Source organism: Pseudophryne corroboree (assembly GCF_028390025.1).
Source record: "Pseudophryne corroboree isolate aPseCor3 chromosome 3 unlocalized genomic scaffold, aPseCor3.hap2 SUPER_3_unloc_15, whole genome shotgun sequence".
NCBI classification, from domain to species: domain Eukaryota; kingdom Metazoa; phylum Chordata; class Amphibia; order Anura; family Myobatrachidae; genus Pseudophryne; species Pseudophryne corroboree.
The window spans coordinates 2,895,172-2,903,604 of record NW_026967503.1 but is presented as its reverse complement, the minus strand read 5'-3'; the positions used below and the strand labels follow the sequence as shown (position 1 = coordinate 2,903,604).

Below are 8,433 nucleotides of genomic sequence, written 5' to 3'. Positions count from 1 at the left end.
GGGAGCTTTGGTATAATCCCCATGGTCCTGACGGAGTCCCCAGCATCCACTAGGACGTTAGAGAAAATAAGAATTTACTTACCGATAATTCTATTTCTCGTAGTCCGTAGTGGATGCTGGGCGCCCATCCCAAGTGCGGATTGTCTGCAATGCTTGTACATAGTTATTGTTACAAAAATCGGGTTATTACTATTGTTGTGAGCCATCTTTTCGGAGGCTACTTCGTTTTGTTATCATACTGTTAACTGGGTTCAGATCACAAGTTGTACGGTGTGATTGGTGTGGCTGGTATGAGTCTTACCCGGGATTCAAGATCCTTCCTTATTGTGTACGCTCGTCCGGGCACAGTACCTAACTGAGGCTTGGAGGAGGGTCATAGGGGGAGGAGCCAGTACACACCATGTGACCTAAAAGCTTTTTTAGATGTGCCCTGTCTCCTGCGGAGCCCGCTATTCCCCATGGTCCTGACGGAGTCCCCAGCATCCACTACGGACTACGAGAAATAGAATTATCGGTAAGTAAATTCTTATTTTTTTCTTTTTTTAATAAACATAAAAGCAATGATTACAGGTTAAAAAAAATGGCAGTTATAGAATTATATATTGTATCCTGTTACATCCTGGGTCTTGTCTGCTCATTTTATATATTAATGTATTTTATTTCCAGCAGATGGACCCACAAGCAGGAATATCTCAGAAGTACATCTAATGTTATCCCTGGATTGTGACATAACAGATAATGACAGTAGACAGAATTCTCCAGGAGATAATCCCATTACCCCAATTATACATCCAGCTCTATCAGCTGATCCCCCTGATCCTGGGAAATGTTCTCCTGATCACTCTGATATTGGTGCATCTATTACAGCTCTGAGATTAGATACAGAGTTTCCCTGTTCTACAGATGCCAAATGTTTTACACAGAACACAAACCGTATTACTCATCAGCCAGCTAAGGCAGGTGAGAGGCCATTTCCATGTTCTGAGTGTGGGAAATGTTTTACATATAAATCAAATCTTGTTACACATCAGAGAAGTCACACAGGTGAGAAGTCGTATTCTTGTTCTGAGTGTGGGAAATGTTTTGTACAGAAATCGAGTCTTTTTAAACATCAGAGAAGTCACACAGGTGAGAAGCCGTATTCCTGTTCTGAATGTGGGAAATGTTTTACATATAAATCAAATCTTGTTACACATCAGAGAAGTCACACAGGTGAGAAGCCGTATTCCTGTTCTGAGTGTGGGAAATGTTTTGCACAGAAATCAAGTCTTTTTAAACATCAGAGAAGTCACACAGGTGAGAAGCCGTATTCCTGTTCTGAGTGTGGAAAATGTTTTGCATATAAATCGGATCTTTTTAAACATCAGATAAGTCACACAGGTGAGAAGCCATTTTCCTGTTCTGAGTGTGGGAAATGTTTCACACAGAAATCAGCCCTTGTTCCACATAAGAGAAGTCACACAGGTGAGAAGCCATATACCTGTTCTGAGTGTGAGAAATGTTTTGCATCGAAACCAAATCTGGTTAAACATCAGAGAAGTCACACAGGTGAGAAGCCGCATTTCTGTTCTGAGTGTGGGAAATGTTTTGCATCTACATCAGATCTTGTTACACATCAGAGAAGTCACACAGGTGAGAAGCCATATTCCTGTTCTGAGTGTGGGAAATGTTTTTCATCTAAATCAATTCTTGTTAAACATCAGAGAAGTCACACAGGTGAGAAGCCGTATTCCTGTTCTGAGTGTGGGAAATGTTTTGCATTTACATCAGCTCTTGTTAAACATCAGAGAAGTCACACAGGTGTGAAGCCGTATTCCTGTTCGGAGTGTGGGAAATGTTTTTCATCTAAATCAAATCTTGTTAAACATCAGAGAAGTCACACAGGTGAGAAGCCGTATTCCTGTTCTGAGTGTGGGAAATGTTTTGCACAGAAATCGAGTCTTTTTAAACATCAGAGAAGTCACACAGGTGAGAAGCCGTATTCCTGTTCTGAATGTGGGAAATGTTTTGCATCGAAATCAAATCTTGTTACACATCAGAGAAGTCACACAGGTGAGAAGCAGTATTCCTGTTCTGAGTGTGGAAAATGTTTTGCATATAAATCGGATCTTTTTAAACATCAGAGAAGTCACACAGGTGAGAAGCCGTATTCCTGTTCTGAGTGTGGGAAATGTTTCACACAGAAATCAGCCCTTGTTACACATAAGAGAAGTCACACAGGTGAGAAGCCATATACCTGTTCTGAGTGTGAGAAATGTTTTGCATCGAAACCAAATCTGGTTAAACATCAGAGAAGTCACACAGGTGAGAAGCCGTATTCCTGTTCTGAGTGTGGGAAATGTTTTTCATCTAAATCAGCTCTTGTTAAACATCAGAGAAGTCACACAGGTGAGAAGCCGTATTCCTGTTCTGAGTGTAGGAAATGTTTTAGACAGAAATCAGGTCTTGTTACACATCAGCGATTTCACAGGTGAGAAGCCGTTTTCATGCTGTGAGAGAAATAAATCCACTCTTGTTGAACATATTAGACATTACCCAAGCACGGAACCATTTAAATCTTCTGGAGTATAATTATCGCTGTCATGCAATGTTCCTCAAGAGTCAATCCTATCTCCTATGCTTCATGCAATATACAGTCTGGTCCATATATATTGGGACATCGACACAATTCTCATATTTTGGGCTCTATACACCACCACAATGGCTTTGAAATTAAACAAACAAGATGTGCTTTAACTGCAGACTTTCCGCTTTAATTTGAGGGTATATACATCAAAATCAGGTGAACGGTTAAGGAATTAAAATGGTTTTTATATGTGCCTCCCACTTTTTAAGGGACCAAAAGTAATGGTACAAACTAAACAATCCTAAATCAAATATTGTAAATCAGTAGATCAGTGCGCTCGTCCAGTTCAACAAAAAGTACTTTACTACTTAATGTGGTCGCAGCCCGGATCAGTGTTTCGTGAATTGAGCTTTGACATATTTTCCAAGGGCGATCTGATTACCATCTCCTAGATGAAGACCTGGATACAATATCCATACTGATATGCAAATATTTATCTGGTACGCATATACATTTTGTGTGATAACTGAATTTAATCCCACATGCGGAAATATACTACGCTATATAGCGATTCTTTGTGTCTTCTAGCATCATTTAGATCCCAGTAGTAACCTGGACTAAAGAATGGGGGACTGATACGCCATGTGTCAAGCCGTAATCCGTACGCTATAATATTCTTGCGTGTGACAAAACTAGTGATGAGCGGATTTGGTTTTACTCGGTTTTACTCTGTTGTCAAAACGGCATCTTATTGGCTTACAGATGTCATGTGTTTTGGATAGCCAATAAGATTTTGTTTTGAGATCCGAGTAAAACCGAATCCGCTCATCACTAGACAAAACTGATTGAAAAATACTACACCATAGTCGCTCTCTTGTTTCTTCCTTTGTTTCCAGAATCCTTAATCAAACTTTTACTTTTTAATACTTTGTTGCAAATTCTTTGCAGTCAGTTACAGCCTGAAGTCTGGAATGCATAGACATCACCAGACGCTGGGTTTAATCCCTGGTGATGCTATGCCAGGCCTCTACTGCAACTGTCTTCAGTTTCTGCTTGTTCTTGGGGCATTTTCTCTTCCGTTTTGTCTTCATCAAGTGAAATGCATGCTCAAACGGATTCAGGTCAGGTGATTGACTTGGCCATTGCATAACATTTATTTGCCTTAAAAAAACGCTTTGGTTGCTTTCGCAGTATGCGTCGGGTCATTGTCCATCTGCACTGTGAAGCACCTTCCAGTGAGTTCCGAAGAATTTGACTGAATATGAGCAGATAATATTGCCCAAAACACTTCAGCATTCATCCTGCTGCTTTTGTCAGCAGTCACATTATCAATAAATACAAGGGAACCAGTTCCATTGGCATCCATACATGCCCACACCATGACACTACCACCACCATGCTTCACTGATGAGCTGGTATGTTTTGGATCATGAGCAGTTCCTTTCCTTCTCCATACTCTTTTCTTCCCATCACTCTGGTACAAGTTGGTATTTGTCTCATCTGTCCATAGGATGTTCCAGAACTGTAAAGGCTTTTTTAGATGTTGTTTGCAAACTCTAATCTGGTCTTCCTGTTTTATTGCTCACCAGTGGTTTACATCTTGTGGTGAACCCTCTATATTCACTCTTGTGAAGTCTTCTATTGATTGTTGACTTTGACACATATACACCTATCTCCTGGAGAGTGTTCTTGATCTGGGCAACTGTTGTGATGGGGTTCGTGCTATTTAGTACACTAGTAGTGTACTAAATAGCACGAACAGCTTGTAACGTAGAGTGGCAAGTTTAATCTTTCTATGTATAATGGAGAGAAATAAAAGCTCCTCCCTAAGTTCCTGGATGCCAAATCACTGTCCTTAGTATCTCTGTACAGTTTTTTCTATTAGAGTACTAATTAGCACCAACAGCTTATAATGTACAACACAGATTCTCACAACACAGATTCTCTAATGCCGACGATCTACAGTACTGTGTTGCTCGAACAGTTGCGTCAAAATACACTAATTACACTAATTTAGATTTACTGGTATGTCTATACGTGCTCATTACCGCTGTGTATTTTAGATAGTGAATGAGTCACTCCTGCAGATTTATCCCGATTTGTGTGAAACCTGTGTGCACCCTTCTGTTGAATGTTTTACAATGGATTACACAGAAACAATAATAAAGTGAATGTCACGGGAACACACAAAAAATGTACACTTTGGGAATCGAACCCGGTACTCTCAGCGTGGCAGACCGGAGCCTTCATCGCTAGCCCACAGCACTGCATGGAAGATTCTCAAGTTCATGTGTAAAAGTACTGCAAAGAGCGATTTCTCCCCATTGGTGTTTGTTTATGCCGTTAGGGGACTCGGACGCTCATTTCGTGCACTGTACATACTGTAAAGTCAATGAGCTACATTAGTTGTGTCTGCATACACAAGTGTTTTAACACGTTCATTTGCGTCTGTATAAACTATACACACAGGGATTTGGCATCCAGAAACTTAGGGAGGAGCTTTTATCTCTCCCCATTATACTTAATACTACGGGATTTGTACACTCGCATATCCCTAACATCAATAGACCATACTGTATCTGTAACACGTTCATTTGCATCTGTATATGCTGTACTATTTGCACCTGTACTGTATATACTGTTATAGACTTTATGACATACTGTGGCATAATGTAGCGTAATGAGACGCACCAGTAAAGTAGTTCTTACGCTCTAGTTCAGTATTGTATTTTAATGGAGACCACACGCTTGCGCATTGGTGATTTTAAAAAAGCGACATCTGGTGGATGATCTTAGGTATTACACCCAAACGCTCAGTACGCCTTCCTACGACTAGGCGCGCCTCCTTGCGCCCAGGTACGCTGCATATGCCTGATCGCGACTAACGCCTCAGCCAGCCAAGATAACGGAGGACCCGTCTGTATATTTAGTTCCTAAATAATACATCCCAAATGCTTAGGTCTTTTTTCTGCTGTTTATTTTGTATCTTGTGCTTTGTGTAAATGTGAATGTCTAATACCAGTTTGCACAATCTGTATTGCTACAGGACAATATGGCGGCCATTGGAACGTGTTTTCACTTCTAGTTTGCCTAACTTGTTGCAGACACTCATCTTGATAAGGAGTGCTGAGTGTTTTCTGATACAAGATCCTATCCATATATACCCTGTACATTACCATGTGCATTAGAGTGACCCGGGTTCCATCTGCGGTGGTTTGTTGTATGTTACATCTATATGGTGCGGATACTTCCCTGTATTTCATAATAAAAGCTTTTGTTTGCATCTAATTATTACATTAAATCTTTTATTTTTATTCTGTTTTATATTCCCGTCTGAGTAATTACGCCATAATGTCTAATCTCGGAGTGGACCCCAGAAGATGTAAAGAAACCTTGTAAGTTTTCCATCATTCTGTTACGTGTAAGCATACAGGTAAGTGATGGCACGGTGGTCACTGTCCATCACATTCCGGTGGTATAATGGAAGTGGGACTGTCTGGGCTTATTCTAGTCTACTGCAGAAATAAAAAAATCAGCCTTTATCCTGCTTAAAAAAATGACAAAGCCCATAAATCAAGCTTGGTCGGACAAGACAGTGTCCACATTAATGGTGGCACATCATATAGGCTGAGGACCCATGCTTCTGCTATATATGGCATAACCCTCTTTGTCGACAAAAACTTTCCCTTCACCATTCACAATGTCCACCATTGCCCTTTCAGAAGGGACACAACTTTGCTTGTTCCACCTACTTCACAGAGCCCAGGACCATCTCCATGACCATGTCATGTTTATCTGGGAGGTTCATGGCCTGAGATGACCACAGAACCACCAGGTAGTTGCCAAGAAGAGAGAGGGGGAGCGCTGTCAATAGCAGCTGGTAAGAGGGGTGGTAAATCCCCTGGTGGATAAATATACAGCAAAAGAAAAGAATTACCAGCGCTGGCTGGTCATGTATGATTAATAGGTACTATACATCCGAAAGGCTTAGTGAATTAAAAACCAAATTTATTCCACATGTAAAAACACACACAAAAATAAAATAAATAACATTGAGAAATAAATTATAAAAAATTAGAATATGCCACAATATGCCTGTGTTGATGATTTAGATGTCCACATGAACTGCTAGTGATGGACATTTCCAGTGACATTGGTCCTCTCTGAGTGTCATTAGCCGTTGGTGTGGACATCTAAATCATCAACTCAGGCATATTATGGCATATTCTAACTTTTAATTTCTCAATTTATTTATTTTTAATTGTTTTTACATGTGGAATAAATGTGTTTTTTAATTCACTAATCCTTTCGGATGTATAGTACCTATTAATCATACATGATTAGCCAGCGCTGGTAATTATTTTCTTTTGCAGTGGCCAAGAAGAACCCAGACTCCCCAGGAAGTGGAGAGTCCAAAGATCCACCCCGCATGAGGTAAAGAAGGGACAACCACAGGGTCTGGCTCACCTATTTCCTTCCTAAAAGCTGCTCTTTACCCAGTTTGGTACCTGTGGGATCCCACTCCAATTTCCCTTGAGAGTCCTTACTAATCCCTTCTGAACCTACTAGTTCCTTCCTCTTCCAACACTCCTCCTTTTTAAGCTTTTCACCACCTGCTGTGTGAGTCCCATCCAACTACTCCATTCCTTGACTCATTGCTGTAGCAACCCCCTTCTCCCCTCCACCACACCACTATACTGCAGTTAAGCGGTGAGGCTTGCTGCTAGCAGTACTCACTATTCAGCACACACACTCACATCATGATTACACAGCTGTGCCATAGACACTGTCTCACTGACAACCAGGTTGAGACACTCCCAGAAAGGCATGTATGTATGAGTACGGAGAGAGTGGGAGCAGTGGAGATGCATGACTGACAGCTGAGCCTGTCACGTCAGTGAGGTGGATGGGGCATCCCATTCCCAGCTAGAACAGCACACTATTTGTAAGAGCCAGAGCGGTGCAGGGCTACTGGCTGACAGCCTAGCATCTCGGTGCATCCGCAGAAGTCTGTAAATGATGGGAAATAAACATCTGGCCCATGGCTACTGTGAGGAAATGAGAGGTCTGTGACAATATAGCTATGCCTCATTTCTCATGTCAGATATGTACTTTTTATCCCCATATCCCTATACATTCAATTCATCTATTTCTTCATTCTCCATAACATGTCCATTACTGCTCACCCAATATTGTGTTTAAATCAACCTTATTATTGTTAATATATGCAATTGTGTTATGTAATCTGTTACCCTTTAGATAATGTATTCAAGTTAGACCTAGTTTTCTATTGTTTACTACCACCACAGTGGACACTCAAAGGGTGAGTCATATAAGGTACCATTGTCCCTTTTTGTTTACTCACTATTGTCCGACAGTGAGCTGACCAGACATGGTTGTTCTCTGGCTGATGTAATCACCTTGATTAGAATATGTATTGTATTACAATGCTGTAAGATCCTTAGACAAAGAAGTCACACACACTCCATGTAATATGAAGCTTCTGGGGGTATAAGTAGAGCTAACCAGAGAGCTGAAAGAGATTCTATGCTCCATGACTAAGAAGTGATGTTCTGGCAGGAGTTTGTGGTGGGAATTGTCATGTGGAATTGGATTACAGAGGTGTGCTGAGCGGTTTATAGCCCATTCTGTTCAATAAACCACTGTTGGTTTTTCATTTACCACTGTGCCTGAGTGATTTGGAACCCAGTATCTTCACAGCTACTATCGATGGCGGGTAATTACCTGGCTCTCTGCCTTTGATGGTAAAACTAGTTATCATCAGGTATAAACCATCAATGATTCCTGATCATCAATAGTTGATGGCCAATCCTAGACCAGACCCTGAGAGACCACAGCCACCACCA

General features: G+C 41.0%; 1 protein-coding gene across 1 annotated transcript; it reads left to right on the top strand.

Annotated features, from left to right (window-relative positions):
• The first annotated feature begins 669 nt into the window (after positions 1-669).
• On the top strand, positions 670-5,854 carry LOC134983422 (zinc finger protein 260-like). The gene has a single exon (XM_063949105.1). The coding sequence runs from the start codon at positions 708-710 to the stop codon at positions 2,472-2,474; it is 1,767 nt and encodes a 588-aa protein (XP_063805175.1). The 5' UTR covers positions 670-707; the 3' UTR covers positions 2,475-5,854.
• Positions 5,855-8,433: the final 2,579 nt, after the last annotated feature.

Excerpts from the sequence above, each read along its gene's own strand:
- LOC134983422 (XM_063949105.1), top strand. The coding sequence starts at position 708 with ATGTTATCCCTGGATTGTGACATAACAGATAATGACAGTAGACAGAAT.